The sequence below is a fragment of the Tiliqua scincoides genome, chromosome 3 (assembly GCF_035046505.1).
Source record: "Tiliqua scincoides isolate rTilSci1 chromosome 3, rTilSci1.hap2, whole genome shotgun sequence".
Classification (NCBI taxonomy): domain Eukaryota; kingdom Metazoa; phylum Chordata; class Lepidosauria; order Squamata; family Scincidae; genus Tiliqua; species Tiliqua scincoides.
The window spans coordinates 222,056,595-222,075,825 of NC_089823.1; the positions used below are offsets into that span (position 1 = coordinate 222,056,595).

The 19,231-nt window shown below is 43.6% G+C and overlaps 1 protein-coding gene across 1 annotated transcript in view; it reads right to left on the reverse strand.

The window, feature by feature from the left end:
- The window catches only part of SI (sucrase-isomaltase), a 159,359-nt gene that overhangs the window by 118,246 nt on the left and 21,882 nt on the right, over window positions 1-19,231 (reverse strand). The window contains exons 8-14 of the mRNA XM_066621541.1: window positions 17,674-17,786; window positions 15,201-15,326; window positions 12,172-12,303; window positions 11,887-12,000; window positions 9,741-9,854; window positions 6,828-6,912; window positions 2,997-3,114 (exon numbers count right to left, since the gene is read on the reverse strand). Of these exons, the coding sequence (XP_066477638.1) occupies window positions 2,997-3,114; window positions 6,828-6,912; window positions 9,741-9,854; window positions 11,887-12,000; window positions 12,172-12,303; window positions 15,201-15,326; window positions 17,674-17,786 (802 nt within the window). The remainder of the gene's footprint in view (window positions 1-2,996; window positions 3,115-6,827; window positions 6,913-9,740; window positions 9,855-11,886; window positions 12,001-12,171; window positions 12,304-15,200; window positions 15,327-17,673; window positions 17,787-19,231) is intronic.

The following is a 19,231-nucleotide window of genomic DNA, read 5'->3' on the forward strand; positions in this document are numbered from 1 at the left end:
TCTAAACTGCTGGGGCAGGTCCAAGTAGCTCCATTGGGCGGGCAGCTGCCACAGCGGTGCTAGCCCCAATTAGGACGGGACTGTTAGTGACAGAATTCTGAGTGAGATTATTTGGAGAATTCTAGTTAAACCCCGATTGGTTGCCGAACACCTTCTGTAAACTTTGATGTACCTCAACTTCTGCCTCACAGCCCAATCTTGAGCTGCCCGGAGAGTAGGGTTGCTGTGGGGCCAAAATTGGCTACTGCAGCATCCAGCACACCCCAGGTAGCTGCCGACACCTCCTCAGGAGAAGGGGACTTTTGCTCCCTTCCTTCAAGTAAAGGAAGTAGCCCTGCAATGGGACTGCTCAACTCTATGGCTGCTCTGGAGTGCTGTGTTGGATTGCACGGCCCAACACAGAGCTCAGGATCTGATGGTCCCACCTTCTCCTGCCCCGCTCCCTCCCTCCAGAATGCCTCCTCCCCACCCTCTCCGCACCCTCCCACCACCTCCCCCCACCCTGGAATGTCACCTCCTCCTTCCCACCTCCCCCCCATGTCCCCACTTATCTCTCCTCTGCCTGGCAGTTCGGGTGACTGCAGAATGGCGGAGCACCGGCTCTCCACTAGCGGCAGCCCAGAACAGGCGCTTGGCTAGCTCCCGTGCTGGACCCAGCGCTAAGCCTCGCAAACGTGTGGCACATTTGTGACAGTGTGTGCTGGCGGTAAGCTGGCACACAGAGCTCAGGGTAGGGCTCTCAGTCATCTTTTCACCACCAAATTACATAGATGTGCCACTAGCTTTAACACAGGATCTCTGCACACAACTGCTTTCTCCCTCATGCACACTTGTTATGCATGTTTTTTTTGTGTGTGTGTTTTTAAGTAGTGTTGTTAACAATTTGCAGAGAGTGTATGAATGTGGGGGGGGGGTGCATAAGGGTCATTCCATGAGGAGAACTGGGCAGATAGAGAAGTGACTCATAACTTTCCCATGAGTATTTCATGTGTTCCTGAATGTTTGCCAATATGTTTATTTCACACTAAACATGTTTATCATTGCAGCAAACACTGAAAAAACGCAGGACAACTTCAGCAAACACCACTGTTGCAAAAATGTGTGGTTTTTTAATCCTCTGTATAGTTCAGATGTTTACTGACTGAAAGTACAGTAGAGCTATTCAAGGTGAAGCACTTCTACATCCGATTGATTTTAATGGAAGAGCTACCCCCATCTTTGACTTTCTCCCACTGAAATTGATGGGAACTAGTGCTTATGTTTTCACTGGTTTGATCCTTTACTTAAGCTATTTGTGCCCAACCAGTGGTGTAGCTAAGGGGGTGCAGAGGGTAGCAGTCTCACTGGGCATCAGGTTTTAGGGGGGCCACAAGCTGAGCTGGACACTTGTGACCAAAAGTGTGAAAATCTTGGTATGTATGGATAATACCATCATGTTATATATCATTGGAATGGTAATGTAATGCAGAATGCAATGAAATAAACGGCATTGGAATATCTTTATACTACCGAAAGTTAAGGCCAATTAACTAAAAAATAAAAACACAACCGCCTTATGAAACAAAAAGTGGATTTCTTTAACTCAAAACTGACCTGTGAGACTGATTATTCTGAGAACCAATGAGATGTTATTGTGTTACTGACATGTTACAATGACATGTTACTATGATACAGCATGGAACCCATAAGGTGTTAATATGAGTCAACTCTCATTTCCATGTATCATAATACAGCTACCCCTGCTAACTGGGTAAAAAGGCAATTTTTAAATGGTGATCCTCTTATATTTAGCAGGGGGAGAAAAACTGACCCTCTTCAGCCCAGCACAGTGTCTCAAACCAATCTGGGGCACACTTTTTATTGATTTACTTAAATTTGATTTTGTCTTGTTGGTGGGCTACAAATCTTCTTTGACCCCAGGCAGATAGAAGCAGGTAGATGCCTTATCTATGCCACGAACCGGGGGGAGACAGCAGAGCAAGTGGGTGGCAAGCTGCTGGGCGGAGGAGGTGGGTTTCCCCTGATTTTCACTTTTTAAAAAGATTGGGCGTGACATAACTTCCAGTTGTAACGTCACTTCCAGGGCATCACTTTGAGCTTGGCACTGGGCTACATGATCATTAGCTACACCACTGTGCCCAATGTTGCATATATGCAACAGGGACCAAATTGTACACCTGGGGGCTGGGCAGAAATGGGTTAACAACTAATTAGGCTCCAATCCTGCACCACGAATGAGCAAAGGAGGGTGCACATCAGCCTCTTATAGCCCTATAGCCTTCTCACCACTACAAGGACAATTTTAATTATGCCTCTGTGCTACTAACGAGTTCTGGCAGCACAAGGCACCCTAGGATTGGGCTGCCAGTTTTAAGAACATAAAAACATAAGAAGAGCCCCGCTGGATCAGGCCAAGGGCCCATCTAGTCCAGCTTCCTGTATCTCACAGTGGCCCACCAAATGCCCCAGGGAGCACACCAGATAACAAGAGACCTGGGAATTGTAGTTTAAGAACATAAGAACAGCCCCACTGGATAGGCCATAGGCCCATCTAGTCCAGCTTCCTGTATCTCACAGTGGCCCACCAAATGCCTCAGGGAGCACACAAGACAACATTCACAACCTGCGTTCTGGTGCTCTCCCCTGCAGCTGGCAATCAGAGGCAGCTTGCCTCTAAAACCAAGGGCTTACACATACCTACTATGAGTTGTAACCCGTAATGAACATTTCCTCTAGAAATTTGTCCAATCCACTCTTAAAGGCATCCAGGCAAGATGCCATCACTGCATCCTGTGGCAAGGAGTTCCACAAACTAATTACATACTGGGTAAAGAATGTGAGGGAATTAGATACATGCCTGAAGAATTAAGAATGGCAGCCACCCACCCCATGTTCCAATTTGGGGATTTCACTCAGAAATGCAGAATTCCTGCAAAGTATGCCGAGTGAATAGAGCCCACTTGAAAAAAAGAATATGTTAACAAAGAACTTCTTACTCATCAGTAGCTATGCTCATGGAATATCCATAGAGGCTGTGGACATCATAGTGCTTGCCCCACTTCTGCACTGCATCCATGCAAAGTGTCTTTGAATACATGACTCCATCAACAATCCCTGTGAAGAAAAAGAGAGGAAATTCCATTGAAGTAAATCTCTGTTTTGAGTGTTTCTCTGAATAAAATCTCATAACCTAAAACCTACAACATTTGGGAAAGACATGGGGAGTCTGCTTTTTTGCATGGGGTGTGCCATACTAGATCTAAATGAGGCTATTGCAAGCTGGCTTTTTAAATTGCTTTACTAGGATTGTTTGTTTCAGAGCTCGAAGCCACCCATTAGCGTTACCTCTCCCTGGGCCTCCTAGCACTCAATAAACAACTGCAAAATGATCCATCCATTTGCTTGTAATGCTGGATAAAATACAATCAGAATGAATGTTTGCTGAAGCTTGATTGAGCTGCTCTTGTTTCACACACAAGATCATTCGATTATAAACCACTGTCTACCAGCAACTGAAATTGAATAGCATTACGCTTTATTTCAAGTGACTTTCCCCCTCCTTGGATCCAGTTGCCACACAATTAGTCTAGGCCTGCAAACCAAGACAGGGAACAATAAGCTGACTTGCACTTAGAGTGTCTGATTTTGTTTGGATCATTGCCTCAACACTAGGCAGGACTGAGATGCTGCCATTGATGCAACTACTGGAAGGATAACCTGTGGGCAGTCCCTCATCAACCTTTCCAGAAAAGTCCGTCCACTCCAGATTTTGTTCCTGGATGTACTTTTGGCACTTAGGATTGCCTGATCTTTAGCTGAGAATTGTGCTTTTATTCTTTAGAAAAAGCTCCAGAGCTACCTTTGATGAACCTGGATCCTCCTCCCAATGCATACCCATACAAGCTATGTAGGTTACTACATATTTGCACAAGGTGGTAATGCAGTTCCACAGAAGAACAGAAAAATAAGCTATTGACATAAAAGTTATAGAAACTGGGTAGGGGAGATCCAACCAGGGGCTGTCACTGAATCCTATCCCTCCCTCCCTCCCATACCTGAAAGCCCTACACAGGGCCCTGCAGCTGGTGCAGATCAGGGTTGCCCCATAGGGGTTGCGCAGAGTAAGGGAACTGAGGTTCCCTTTACTCTGAAGAGACCTCCAGCTGGCTTGCAGGCCCTGCGGGATACAGTGGAAGCAATTTCAGCACCATTGTACCAAGGCACCGGCAGCCATCAAATGATTGGGCTGCCCATGTTATTAACTTTCTTCATCCTGCTTTGCTCAGGGTGATGGGGTTTCCATAACAGATAAATAAGGATCCAACAACATGAGTACGTTCTTAGTGATTTCATTGTTGTTCCTTTTGCCATGAATAGACATCTGGTGGCCTATTCAGCTTGGTGCCATCACAATCATGGTTTGTGAGGGGGCTATAACCCTTTCTCAAAACACAGTGCCCACCCATAACTTCCCATGGCTAGTGTTTGCCCAGTTCCCAATGAATTGCTTCTCTCCCTGGGTGTAGTGGAAATGCACAATATGCCTCAAGGAGATGTTACGTGAAAATCCCCTTTTTCCTTCTTCCTTTTGTAATTTTTATATCTGGTTATGTTATTGTGGACTGGAATATCAGGCCAGGCAAACAAGCCCAATTTCCAGGGACCCTGGTAGAAGTCATGGGTTTGCACAGACTCCAGCTCTCCATGCACACACCAACAAAGACTTTAGCAGCAAAGTCTAAAGGGCAAATTGTTGTCTCAATCACTGTAAATCGTTGCTTAAGTGTTTCCTATTGTTGTCTATTGTGTAAGTTTCCCTAGCCAGGGAAGCTAGCCATTTGACCCATTTGAATTCTGCTGATAATAGACATCATGTCTCCAAATTCCCCACAGGGGCAACAGAAAGCAAGCTCCCCCCCTCCCCCAGGAGGCCAGTCATGGCTGATACCCAGTCATCCTTTTCTTGCATGCTCCACATGTCCCACTGTGTGTAGTGAGCATGCGCATCCAGGAGGCCACATCCAGGTCATTCACATCCAGCTTCCAGGTCAGCAAAAAGCCTTTTAAGAGAGAACTTCACCACATGTGCTCTCTCTCTCTGGCTGCCCTCCAAGGCACAGGTCTTCCATAGGACTCTTCCACCCTCTCCCCCCAACTGCTTCCCAGGATAGGTAACTATATCTTGCGTCTGGAATCTTTTCCCTTCTATCCTACCTATTTCTCCCATTCTCCCCCATCTTAGTTAGCAACTGGGTTATGCAGACCTGGGACCCCTAAAATCCTTCCCTACAACCTATCCTTTTTTGATTCCTTCTCGGATGCACCAAATACACGGCACATGCAACCACCATAAAGCTAGGTACACTAGACACAAGAACTAGAAACCTATACTTATCAATTCTCCATGTGCATTATGTTTACCTATGTGTTTTGTAATAAAAATATGATCGTTGATTGAAAGTTATCTTTCTCCCAGTCTCCTCTTTAAGCTAAACAAGGGATTTTCTCTGCATTATGCTGTTTTGTTATCCAGCCTGCGATTCTGAGGTTTCCAAAAGGGTAATATACTAATTCCCCTTAAAACATAACAGCCCTTTTTGGTAACAGAGATAGGGTGTGGTATCAACAGTGGCCCCTTGCTCTGACAGGTTTGGGAAGCACGGGGTTAACACCAGGGCCTTAGACTGAAGTGAGTGTGCTGCACCCACTTAGAGGCAACCTCAAGGTTAAAAGCAGCACCTGGAGAAGGGAGAGCATGCGAGTGTAGAAGGAAGGAGCTTGGAGAGACTGAGAGAGCAAGAGGAAGGAGCTTGGAGGAGAGGGTGGATGGATGGGCTGACTAACAAACTGACTAAAGGACTAACTGACTGCCTGGCAAACTAGATGAACAGAGACTGCTGAGTGGTGGAGAGCTGAAGGGGTGCTGCTGCGCCTAGAAGAATTGCTACTTTGAGGACTGGCAGGCGGGACCCTGCAGCCCCACAGGCAAGCTACCTACTAGTTACCTTCTTGCTGGTGCTTTGGTACAGCAATAGGTTTGTATGCTGCTAGAGCTAGCCGTATTTGAGCCAGGGGAACTAATTAGCTTAGAGTGGGCATAAGTTCTCTAGAACAAGCTTGAGAAGGGAATTTGGCAAAACACTGGGTAAATAGTTCAGCTGCAGCAACAGCAAATAGCAGCCGGAGGGGGCAAATCAGGATCATTGGGGGCCAAAGTTTAATGCTCCCTCCTTTATACCATAGTCTCAATCCAAATTGGGGTTCCCAGTGGTTGCTATTTACTCAGACAGAAATGCTGAGCGCATGTGTTTTGTAAAGTGTACTTTGACCCTGCTAGTGCACCAAGCGCAGAAATTTAATAAAATTGGATTTCTTATATTTGAGCTTTGAACTATTCAACTGCTGGATTTGGTGAGATTGTAAAATGATATTAGTGTAAATTATTACTCAAGGTATCATCAAAGTTCGGTTTAGCTGAGCTCACAAGGGGGATCTATTTAACGATTAAAGAAGATAAATACCATTGATAGATTTTAATTAAGGCTAAGCAACATCTGCTTTAGAAAGAGCAACTTGTAATTTGGGAAATGATGACGTACTTTCCTGTAAAAAGCTATCTGCAGCCAGATATTCTGGAACCTTCTTTTCTTTTTCCTTTTTTCTATTTTTTTTTTATTTATATTAAACAGTATTGTGTCATTTTATTTATTTGTTCATTTTGTTCTATGGAATTCTGCTCATACAAATGTGAGAAAAGTCAGCCTTGTAATTACTTGTAATGAGAGTGAAGCCTGCAAACAAATCTGGATTTTCACTTCGGAACTTACTTGGAATGAAAGGCGGGTAATTTAAGCTGTTTACTGCACAGCCAGTTTTTGAACCTTTAACAAAACTGGATACTTCATTCATATCCTAGAGGAAAAGATGTATAGAAATATATGAGTACATACATATATGAGTGCATGTTTCCAGAAGCTTCTGTTTTCAATAAATCACTGAATTCCTTAAATCAATAAATGCCTTCCCATTTCATGGTTCCTAAACATTGTTCCTAAACCATTCCTCCTCATCAAAATGACCTTGTTTCTTATGAGTCTGATTCATTTGTATTTTTTTCCTCTGTTTGTTCCCAAGACCTAGACACATTCTCCCAATAGATGGTCTCTAACCCTATTGTCCCGGACTGCTCTGCAGTAGGAATGGTTGCTCACATACAAGGTCACTCATATACAAGTGTCATACCCAATCCATAAGCAAGGAGATAAAAATGAAGGTATTCAGTCTTATGGTAAGCAATTAAAATCTCTTATTTCAGGCTGTGCTTAAAGACGGAAAACACTGAAGACAGTTATTTTAGCCCATCAATATGTATGCCTAACACCATCTTCATCAACTTGACATATCTGATGAAGTAGACATTGCTGCCTGTGGTCTAAGTGCAATTTTTTCCCAATCCTAGGTTGTGCAAATTGTTGGAATTTGGATGCAACACTGCCTGTTGGTCTCTCAAAGGCAGTGTATTGTCCAGACACTTGAGACCCTTTACATGCACTTTATGATCCTTGCAGGAGGTGTAGTCCTTGATGCCCTTTCCTTCCCACCCACCCCTTCCATACCATTGAAGCAGAAGAACATGTGCTTCGTCTCCACCATGGTAGACCACATTCCCTCCCTGCACACATCCATACAAAGACAACAGCATTTAGTGTTCTCTGTTCCATAAGTAGTAGGGAACCTCAGACCACTCAGAATATGTAATCTTGAAAACTGTGAGTAGAGTGTTTCTTTTGAAACCTTACCGAGCCCCTGCTCCTGTGCATGTTAATTACCAACAGCCTATCCAGGTGGTGGATTTTACCAACTGGGGTACTTCTTCTGAATTCTCTGCTTTCTCCCCTTTTCCAGTACAGATGTCTGCAATGCTTCAAAGGCTCATAGAGCCTCTTTCAACAGGTACTATAATGGGGCAAGAAAAGGAATGTCTCACGGGCAACAATGGCCCTAGTGCACTGCCTTCAAATCTCTGATTTTTTTGTCTGCGTGGAAGCTCATCCACATCACAATCAATAAGCCAGACACAGGCTTGGAATTGAACTGGGCTACTTTATTAACTTTTAGATAATAAAATATGTAGCAGGGCACTAACTAAACCCAAAGGCTCTGTGAGAAGCTAAGTTGGGGCAAACGGTCATAACCACCTACCTCCCCAAAATGTAAACATGTGTAGCATCTAACTCCAGGCAAAGCTCAAATAAAGACTGGGCAAACCTTGCCAACCGTGAAGGGTCAAGGAAGCTGGACAACACAGGCCAGCAGGCCAAGTCTTGCATTGGCCTGGAGCACACTCCAATCAAGGGGACTTGCCAGCTAGCCTCTTAGAGCTGGTCAAACATCACAGGAGTGGTCCTGGCTCACCCCTAGACCTTGCTTATCTCAGATGGACACTGTCAGTTGACGTCTACCTACCCATTCTGCATGACACTTGCCAAGTGACCAAGCAATTATGACAATCCTAACCCATACTGCCACACTGAACTATACGGGGTAGGGGGAAAAAAACAAACCAACCCATTGCCAATCAGGTTGAGAGAAGAAAATTCCTGCCTGGCCCTCAAAAAGCAGCCAATTGATCTCAGACTAAATGAAAGGTAGGTAAGTGGGGGACACCGTCAGGGACGCAACTGAGATGACCAGGATTCATGAGCCCCAACCAGCCCTCCCAGGACAGAAGTGTATGTATATATCTACCTCTTCCAAGGGAGTTTACACCAATCAGAAGCTGGTGCTAACAGAGTAGATGATACAGCAGATTTAAACCAATACGTTTTATTTGCTAACACATATTTGCTGTTTTGGAGATGGCCCATCTTAAGCAATACTTAATTTGATATACTAGAGTAAACTTTCTAGGTCATTAATATTCAGAGCAGAACAGCTTTAAAAATATTGCATATACCTTCTAATGGCAGAAAAGAGTTGCACTCAGGCTGCAATCTTTCGGTTTTCAAAAGCCAAAGAACAGCCAGCCGGCTAGCTGCAGGAATGCAAGCCCTGATGAGGTGCTCCCTCTCTGGTTTGCGAGAGAGGCACGAGGCATGCGCTCCTGCAACAGCTGGCTGCCTCTTCTGGGTTTGTCCTACTGCTCTGCTGGACTGTACAGGACCACTCAGAGTCTGCACATGGCCATCCAGGGTGCATGTCCAGGAGGTAAAAGTATTTTGGACTTACCTCCTGATAGGCTGCCCGATCTCTAGATCTCTAGAGATCTCTAGATAGATAGATCTCTAGATAGGCAGCCTAGCCTATCTAGATAGAGATATCTCTATCTATTTAGATAGAGATAGGCTGCCTAATCTCTAGATCTCTAATGGGTCTCCTCAGTCATACACCACCTATTTTGATGGTGTACATCTGAGGAGGGAAAAGGGATGGGGAGGTTTAAAATGGAGGGGATAAGATCTGGCATCTGCTGTTGCCATCGGATCTACCCCTTCCACCACCTCCTTGCCCCTAGTTCCTCCCTCCCACTCCCAACCCAAAGCCCACCTGAACTGTAGACTCACTGGTGCCAGGGGCGGTAGGCTGCTGCCGCATGGCCAACTTCACTTGCTGTTTCCAACAGCGGCCTGGTCACATGTTATACAGTGTGGCATTTTGCTACGCCATAGGTTGGGTTGTACTGCGCAGTCCAATCATAGGATTGGGTTGTAGATGTCTGGATGATCCTGCTCAATACTTACAATCCACAGTCCGTCAAATTTGATAACGTCATGAAATAGGCGGCACTCCTCAGTCCACCATTCCATAGCTGCAGGGTTGGTGTAATCGGGAAAGACTGTTGTACCTGGCCACACCTGCAGATTGTAAATGAACAAAAGAGAACAAAAGGCAATCAAATACAACATTTCATAAGAATTTCAGGACCCTGTTCCATTTCCTTCTTTCTTTATTAAAAGAGAAATTCATATAAAATTTATACAGTATTCGGAGACTTTATTCCCTGTTCTTCCGTCAAAAGTAGGAAACTCTTCTTGCATTCAGCACTTCTTTCTGCAGACAAGTGCACAGTGTGGGGACACTTGAGATAGGCCACACAGGCATAGCGGGTGTGACTAGGTAGTGCACTCCTGTTCCCCCTCTCCTAGTGTTTACTGAACAGGGGAGGGAACAATTGAACAGGACCACGATTTGTGTAATAACCCAGGGCCCAATTCTATCCAACTTTCCTGCACCAGTGCAGCCTCAGTGCAGCTCTGAGATAAGAGAACAAATGTTCCCATACTTTAAGGAGGCCTCTGTAACCACCTCCCCACCCCAGGATGCAGTGCACGCCCCATTGGCGCAGCTGCACCAGCACTGGAAAATTGGATGGGATTGGGCCCCCAGATGTCAAATCCGGATCCAATCCTGCTTTTAAATCATGACTGGAAAGCTTTGAATTTCCTTCCCTTTGCACCGTGAATGGAAGAAAGCACTTGAGCCCATAGCTCACTATGGCTTATGCACAGAATGATAAACCGTTGCTTGTCATCACATGTGAACCAGGTCAGACTCTCCTTCCCATTTATCTGACATGGGCATATAGCTGTTCTTGCTTTCTGATTTTGGGAAGGATCCCATTTTGGCAATAGCAATCTGAAGCCAATAGTAAATGTATGGCTTCCTTTTTCTCTTCTCCTACTAGATGTAGGGTAGTTGACTGCTGATGGTACAGTCAATTCTTCTTATTTACTGGGGTTAGTTTCTGGAAAAAGCAAAAATGGAAACCACAGTTATTGAATTGTTACTCCTGTGGGATTAATTGGGTTAGGTTCTTGCAGACCATCTATGCCAGTGGTTCTCAAACTTTCTAGCAGCAGGACCCACTTTTTAGAATGACAATCTGTTGGCACCCACTGGATGTGGTTGTGAAGTGATGGCATTAAACTGGAAGTGATGTCATGGTCAGAAGTGACATCGTCAAGCAGGAAAATTTTAGCACACCCATATGACAAAATCAAATCTGAGCGAGTGAGTAAAAAGTTTATATTAACTATAAGTTTAAAAATTTATTTAAAATAAAGAAGAACCCTCCTAACCCTCCCAAGCAGTTACTGATATGTTTAAAAAACATCCCAAAGGCTCAATTCTATCCACACTTATGCAGGAGGAAGCCCCATTGACTATCATTGTTAAAAGCATATACATAGTAACCTGTTAAAAGTACAGATCTGTAACATTTCTCCAAATGGCATCACATACCATAGTAGCTTCAGGCCTAATAGATTAAAAATCAAATACACAATGGGGACCCATGTGAAATTGGTTCATGACCCAGCTAATGGGTCCTGACCCATCGTTTGAGAAACACTGCTCTATGCTATAGGTTATACAGTACAGGGTATAAAATACAGTATATAAAAAGGGCACCTTTGATAAACGTGTACTACACTTGAGCAAGCCCTCTTCCTCTCACACCTTCAATTTAGCAGCAAACTGTTAATGACTGTGGTTCAGCAAAACGTTATGGGGCACCAATCAGCTGCTGTAAGACATTCTTTGGGCTGCCAGTACTTTACTTGCTGCAGAACAACTTCAGAATGGTTGTGGATGGCTTCAGAATGGCTTCAGAACAGCAGCCACAAATTCAAAATGGCTGCTGCAGATAGCTTCAGGATGCCCATCGATGCCATGGATAGCCATGGATAGCCGAGAACAGGCACTGTTCCAGCAAAAGCAAATTTGAAGGAACTGAGTGCATGAACAGGGAGAATTGACTGTGTCTACTTTTGGGATAGAGGGCAGTTGATTCCAGAATAATGCTCTTCTATGTTTCTCATTCATTTCCATGTGGTTTGCCCAGGAGAATGATATGCATTATTCCCTAATGCAAAAACAGCTTCTTACCTCTCCAATAAGAGCATTTCCATTTGAATCATTCACCCACACTTTCAGTTTCTCCCCTCTATGATAGGCTTCATAGCTTCCATTGTGGAGATCATAAATAGAAATGGCAGGGTCCTAAAAACCAGGAACAGAAAATGTTATTTTTTAAAGGTTTGTAGATTCTTCAACAGATTGATAATCAGTACATAGTCAAAAATGGCAAATAAACATGATAATCACAGTCAAATTTCAACAAAATATTTCCTGAAAGAAAGTCTATAGAATGGTAAAATACTTTGGAATTACCAATATAATGAGAAATTTCTGTCCATGATCATGAAGGTCTTGAACAAAATTAGGGAGGTCTGCAAAGTTGATTTTGTCATAAGTAAAGTCTTTGGCATCTTCCATGTAGTCAATATCAATGTATTGAACATCCTAAAAGAAGGTTGAGATCATTGTAAATACTAATGAACATGAAGCTTTTAAATAGTTCTGCTCTTGTAACTCCTCTTTCAAGTGGAAATAGTGTATTATATTGAAAAACATATTGTTCTGCCTAAAGGCGATGAAACTCTCATCACACTTCTCCACCGTATCATAAATCCTGGGTTCTTTGTTGTGTACAGATCATGTTGACTTTCTTAAACATTGTTGAAAGTTCATTAGTTTAAACATGTTGTAATGTTACCACTGATGAAATATGCATGTTGGATTGCTGTTATTCAATATCTTTATGCATGTACGACTCCTTCATTAGGAATTGTTGATTGCATTGTTCTAAATATTGTGGCTGGGATTAATTAGATTCATGGCCCAATCCTATGGTTTTCCCTGCCATAGTTTGCAACCACACCAAAACAGACTGCAGTGCATACTACGGTGGGGGGGATGGGACAATCAGGAGGCTTTGAAGGGGAAAGGGATATTATTTTCCCTTACCTTTCCATAAGCTCTGTGACCACAAGTGGGTGTCCTTGGACCTATGCCAGCTCTTTAGCAGCTCTTTAGCCAGCTATTTAGCTGGCACAAATTCAAGGAGACAAAGGAGGCATAGTGGTTCACTTCAGAGGGGACAGCATCCAACACAAGTTTCCAGTGCCAAATGCCATCCCCTCCCACATCTGACACACCTTCTACCCCGCTCTGTTCTGACCTCCATCCCTCCCTATTCTGCCCACCCTACTAATTCACCACTGTCAGCAGGCCTTCTTTGCCCCACAACTGTGCATGGGGCCTCCACTTTTGTCTGCAGTGGGGGTCCAGAATCCCATGGCTACATCTGGTTCTGGATCACCATTTGCGATGACTGGAAAGTTCATTTCACGGCAGTTAGGCCCCAGTCCTATCCCCCACCAGTTTACGTGATGCAGAGACTCCAATAGAGTGTGTGCTGAATCCTATGGTGGGAAGGGTGACCAGACAGCCTGGGAGAGGTAAGTAAAAATATGTTTTTACCTACCTCCAGTTGACCACCTGGTCACCAATGGGGCCTATGCCAGCTATTCAGAGTACATCTAAGGAGCTTCAGGAGGTGAGTCTGGGCTAGGAAAGGGGGATAGGATCCCGGCATGAAGTACACGTCAGCTTTTGTGACACCATAAGAGGACTTGCAGAGGCAGATTGTTAGATCCACTTCCATAGGTCCTCTATTGGTTTGGGCTGTAACTGTTGATTTTTTGCATTGTTGTATTTTGGTCAGTTTTTGATGAAAACTGCTTTGACCATAACGTGGTCAAATTGACAGCATTTGCAGTGGATCTAAAGATGGTTGATGGTGCCAAAAATAAAAGATTTGCCCAGAAAAGGAGAGAACACATGCGTCTATAGCTGGTTCCCAATTTTTTTTTAAGCATGATCAAGCAGTAGGAAGCATGGAACCTACAGTGGACTGACATTGACTGGATCAGGCAATTCTACCATGTCAGCAGGTGTAATAAGACTATTCTTCATATAAATTGGTTTGTTCAAATTAATCCATAGTTTTATTCATCAGTTCCCATTTATACTGGTAAGTTCCAAAACTTAAATGCTTTCCAGCTGTGCATTTTCATGCATATAGATCCTGAATAAGAAGCATTAACTGTGTGTTGTAAAATTCATTTTGTCCCCTTCCATTATTACCATGGTAACCTGCCAGGTAGCTATATTTGACGTAGTTTCCACCCATAATGCAAAAAGATAAAGTTGATTGATGAACAGTGGACTTCAGAAAGAAAGAAAGAAATCATCACAGGTGTTCCTGTTACATAGGAAAAGGGTTTTCCCCAAAGCCCACACCATTAAGGGCGCAATCCTGACTGCGCCAGCCCAGGAGGGTTGCAAATAAAGCGTGTTTGCGCTTCCTCAAGAGTCAGCAGTGCCAGCGCAGAAATGCGTGCTGGCCTGTGGAGGCTGCATCCAGCCTCCATGCCAACTGGGGAAGGGAGGCTTGCGTCGGCCGAGCTTGGCCGACCCAGGGGTTTGGAGTGGGCTGGGAGGAGGAGGGATGGAGGCATTCTGGGGCGGGGGAGGGCGGCCAGGGAGTGGCTCCAGGGGCGGGTGGGCAGGGAGCTGGAGGCGGGGCTGGGACCTGGTGTTATGCCTGATCCCAACCCTGCTCCCGAGCAGCGCAGAACGGCTTCAAGTAGCTCTGTTCTTCTCAGACTTACGCCACTTCCGGAGGTGGCGCAAGTCTGAGGAGACGCATTGGGGCCGTGGTGGTTTACCCAGGGGTAAGGGGAAGAGTTTCCCCTTGCCTCCAGATGAGCCACTTCAAGTCCTAATCTTACGCTGGATACAGCACAAGATAGGATTGTGCTGGACTAGTAGCAAGAAAATACCTTTACACTATTCAGTGAAACTGATTTTTTTTTTTTTTGCATAGACAGCTGTTCTTTGTAATAACTACATTCTCCCAGGTGTGAAGAAATTGAGCACCTGCTCTCATTTTATTTCTTCAACCTACAAGGAAAAATTTCTTCCTACTAGGCTTCCAACCAGGCTCACTCTTTCAAAAATAATATAGTTAATGCCGACAATTCTACAAACAAGGGATGCCTACTTGATCTAGAAAACTAAAACTTTACTGAAGTTCTGTGTAGAGCTTGCTCTCCGACTAGAAGACTGGCCAAAAGACCCTTCTGAACATCCAAGCAAAGCATTATTTTAAAGGAGTTGAGGAATGGTTAGATAGTACCACTGTAAACTGAAACACCAATTAATCCTTATCCCTACCACTTCACAAGTGCTGTCTTTTATCGCCCCCCATCAAAACCAGACTAGAAAAGGTTCTAGTCCATAGTATATTAGCAACCAATTGTTCATGTCCCCTCCACCCATTCCAGTATACTCACATAAGGTATTCCAGCTGCCCGATTCCTTGCTACCACGGCTTTCACATCATCAAGGTTTGTATAACCCCAGCGACAGATCTGGAATCCAAGATTCCAATAGGAAGGCATCCATGGAAGTCCGATGAACTAAAATTTTAAAATATGAGCATAACTTCTAAATATTCACTATTCTTTTGTAGTGGGACAAGAGTTTAGTTAAAAAAAAAAAGGCAAGGAGAGAATTCATCAAAAATTATGCTGGGTGTTTTATCCTTCCAAGTGGGATATTGCCTATATAATAGTAATAATAACTAGGTATTTATATCCCACCTTTCTGGTCATCTGATTACTCCTCTGACTTTATTCAAGGTGGTTTACGTAGGCAGGCGTTTCTAAATCCCACAAGGGGATTTTTACAATCATAAAGGTTCTCTCTTTCAAGAACCAACAACATTTCAGAATGGATCTTCCTGGTTTGGTCTCACTTCTGGCCTCCAGTTCTCCCACGCAGGCTGGCAAGCAGCTCCATCTCTCACATGGAGAGCAGCCAAGATGCTTCTTGCTCACACCAAGAGCAGGTGGAATCACTCAGCTCGGCTTATCAGCTGCTTCAAGGTCGCCATTCTCAGCCATTCAGGGAGCTGCCGGTGTCCTTGAACTGACAACCTTCTAATGTTATCTTCAGGCTAACAGAGGCTCTACCCTCTAGACCAGACCTCCTGCCCAAGAATATATTATTCTTATGTCTAATTCCATCCCGTGACTCACATCTCCACCCCAATTCACATTTCTGTCAACTAGAAAATAATTAAACAAAACACAGGCTTTGGGCTGGAAAGAGCCCAGCTTATGAATGGGACCACCAATAGAGGGCTATAGCTCTGAGGAGGTCTATCCTCTGCAAAAGAGTTCCATCACAAAAATGCTGTTCCACAAAGGAGTTGCCTGGTTGACTTGGGCAAATCACATGTTCATAATCTTAGTTCTCCTGGCACATCAAACCAGCGACCTCTCTAGTTCTAAGTAGAAGTTTGGGGTAGATTCACAACAACTGCACAACAGAAGTTCTAAATAAATGAATAATGATAACAACAACAATATAGATATGACGTATAGATATGACGTGAAATTGGCAGCCTAACTTAGCTCAGAAAGGAGGCATCTTGCTTTGGGATAATCAACCTTTCTTCTTTTGTTGGATCTGGGCAATGCTGAATTAACCTAGTTGCAAAAGAAGCATATGCTAAGGGCCCCGGATTTTCAAGGGTCTGGCACTAAATGCTTGCAAGCGGTCTCTGATGAAGTTGGCATCTCACAATCTGGCAACCCTATTGTTTACATATTGGGGGACCTGCATGCTGTATGGTACATAATCATTACGGATGTCAATAATAACATGATATGAATATATAATGCTGTTCAAATTTAACTTTACTGTAGGCACAATTGTGCCTCAGTAGTGGCAGAGCGCTTGCTCCACCAGCACTAGCTGTTGCAAAAGTGACGGAAAGGACAAAGTGACAGTGGAAGAGTTTGAGGTACCAGTGGGAAGACTGTATAGCAGTGGTTCGCAATCCTGATTTTCGGAGGGTTGCCAAAGGGTGATGGAAAGATCAGATAACTAATTGCTTCAAGCCCTGAAACTATTCAAAAATCAGATACTGTAGCTGCTAACTGCCTTGCAAGGAGCTGAGCTCCTGCAGTGTGCAAGCATGTATAAATATAGGGAGATAAATGTTTGAGGGTCTTTTCTGGTTACTTATAAATTAATGAATGAAAAATATTTTTTTTCTTTCTAGATCTCCTTTTTTAAAAGTCTGGTAAACCTAGGTGTGTCCCGACAGAGTGTTGTTTTAAAAAGTGGGTCCTGGTGCTAAATGTTTGGGAACCACTGCTCTATACTAAATGAAAAAATGAATGGGTTTACTATGCAAGTAAATTATGTTTTAATATTTGTGTATTAAAAAAAAATGGGGCCCCTTTATTACATATTCTGCAGGCCCTGGATCTTGGATGGAACTACATATGTTCTGGCCAAATCTGTTCTTCCTTTGACAACTATTCTACACCTTTGGAGAAGGCCACTTGATTTAAAATTATAAAGCGAGTTACAGAAGAAAAAAATCATGGAAGATGACAAGGAGTGTATAAAACTAGAAGAGCACAGGACAAGTTAATGAGTAAGTCATTTACTGCATCTCAGGGTCTTTGGTTCATTGCTTTTTTCAACTTCAAGGAAAGGGTCAAAGACACTTGACTGTATACGTGAGCATTCTCTGTAAATTACTATGGCCTACACAAAGGGCACATGTATAAAAATAATGGTTAACATGTTGCTTGGGGAAAAGTAAAGTAGCTATTACAACATATTTTCCCACTAGCACTAGCTGTTTGCTATTGCTACTGGCCATATAACACAAGTATCTTATAGCCATAAGATGTCAGGTTCTGCTTCACGGATTAAACAGATATGATGCATGTGTTCAAAACGTACACTGAGATATTCTTGGACAACTTGCTCTGGAGTGTTTCCCAAGAAGATATAGAAATCCAGGATTCCACCAATTGTTCTGTATGTGACGGCTGGAGAAGGTTGGAGAACAAAATCTGCCAGGAGAAACATCTTATGGTTAGCTTAGTGGGAGATAAAACCCAAGAAATGTTCTGCCACAAACTATCAAAAGAAAAACCTGTTCACATTGGAATGGAGAGAAAGGACCTGTGAGAAATCTCTTATGCATGGGTTCTGGTGTAATTATAATGTATGAAAAATTTTACTTGTGAATTGCTTTCCTCCCAACCCTGCCGGTCTTTGTATTGAGAGTTCATAATCACTAGGAAGTGATTCATGAATACAACCCTTTCAAATATCACATTTTTATTATACAGTGTCGTGCCGTATTGATCTTAGTGGAATATTGCGCTGATCTAGAGGACAGGAACTCATAATATGAGCTGAAGTCTAGATCTTCTTTATTAGGAAGGTTGATGGCAGAAAAAAGCATATTGCTAGATTTATACAAATTGGAATGTGATATGTGACATTTGGTACATCACGGACCACATCAGTAATCCTAACTTGCTTTTCTCAACCTGTGCCTCCATTTTTTGCAGTCAGTGCTATGAACCATGCCCATCTTGGTCATACAAAATGATCCAACAATTACTGAGCTCTCAGCCACTTCAAGAATAGTGGTGGCATGAAATTTTCGAGTGGAAGCAGATTTGGCAGAATTCAGACACATGAAGACTTTGGCTTTGTTACGGAATCTTTCTGCCTTCTATGCAGCATTTGCATTCTCTGTTCCCTTGCTCTGTCTCTCTCCTTCCCTGCCCAACACCTTCAAAAGAACGATGGGAGATCTTCATTCATTGCAATTCACTGTCCTTCTCAGTCTCAGGGTGCAATCCTAACCCATTTTCCAGCACCGACATAAGGGCAATGCAGTTCTGACGTAAGGGAACAAAAATTGCCTGAGGAGGCCTCCGTGAGTGCCACCCAACTGCACGATGCAACACACATCCCAGTGGCACATCTATGCCAGTGCTGGAAAGTTGGTTAGGATTTGGGTTTCATGCTAAGATTAACTCTCCTTCCACTTATCATAATAATATATAAGACACAATGAGTGAGTGATCATAGTAGAAGGTGGAATATGTTGCTCTCTATCTTCCTAATTCATGTCTGTAAGAAAGTTTGTGATCCTATATTTCTATCTCCAGGTTTCTGGAGGCACTAAGCCACACCCTGCATTGGGCTCACCATGGCACCCCGCTCACTTTCTAATGATGCATTGGGCATTAAGCGAACCATTAGCACTGAGGTTCAGTGTCAGCCAGATTGGGTGTGTCCTCTGACGGTTGTGGGTCTTTAGCCACTGACCTGTCTGGTCAATCACTGGCACCATCCTTGCATGTGTATGTGGGTGTTGTTCATGTTTTGATATTTCTGAACTTTTGTTTGTGTCCTTGTGTGGTGCAGCAAAGTGGAAAAAAATTCATATCACATGCACAGATTAATTTCTTTTTTCCTTGGGTGTAAAAAAACAAAA